At 47.6% G+C, this 487-nt stretch overlaps 1 protein-coding gene across 1 annotated transcript in view; it reads right to left on the bottom strand.

Annotated features, from left to right (window-relative positions):
* The window catches only part of FAH (fumarylacetoacetate hydrolase (fumarylacetoacetase)), a 10960-nt gene that overhangs the window by 10135 nt on the left and 338 nt on the right, over positions 1-487 (bottom strand). The window contains exon 2 of the mRNA XM_009706723.1: positions 78-175. Coding sequence (XP_009705025.1) covers positions 78-175 — 98 coding nt within the window. The remainder of the gene's footprint in view (positions 1-77; positions 176-487) is intronic.

The raw sequence follows: 487 nt of genomic DNA, 5'->3' as shown, positions 1-487 counted from the left end.
TGGAGGAAAAAAAAAAAAAAAAAAAAAAAAAAAAAAAAAAAAGAAGAAGCCACATTAAAAGCCTGCCATGGACTCACCATTGTCAGGTTTCATTTGCCCCACAGGTCTCCGGATGGGTGTCCCAGACACCACAACTGACGATGCCCGGCCGTGATAACCAACAGGTAAGTGCAACCTTGCGAAAGAGCATCACAGAGCGTGGGTTAGCCGTGTAACCATCGCCATCCAGAGCAGCTTTCTGGGGTGGAAGCACCACAGGGTGCAAGGTACGAGCAGAACACTGTGCCTAGATCAGCACGGACATTTGCACCTTGCTTGCTCTGATATAAAGGTGTCAGTGAACTATAATCCAAAGCCACGTAGCAGTCTTAATGCACCTGTGTGCCACTGCTCCACTTAATTCCTTGGAGCTTAAACCCTGCTTGCCTGTCACTCAGCAAAAACGGATTCCTTAGGTAAACCTAAACCCAGAGGGCTGCACTGTAAC

Source organism: Cariama cristata, unplaced genomic scaffold, assembly GCF_000690535.1.
Source record: "Cariama cristata isolate BGI_N322 unplaced genomic scaffold, ASM69053v1 scaffold20418, whole genome shotgun sequence".
Classification (NCBI taxonomy): Eukaryota; Metazoa; Chordata; class Aves; order Cariamiformes; family Cariamidae; genus Cariama; species Cariama cristata.
The sequence above is the reverse complement of the archived record's forward strand: the minus strand, read 5'-3'. Positions and strand labels throughout refer to the sequence as shown.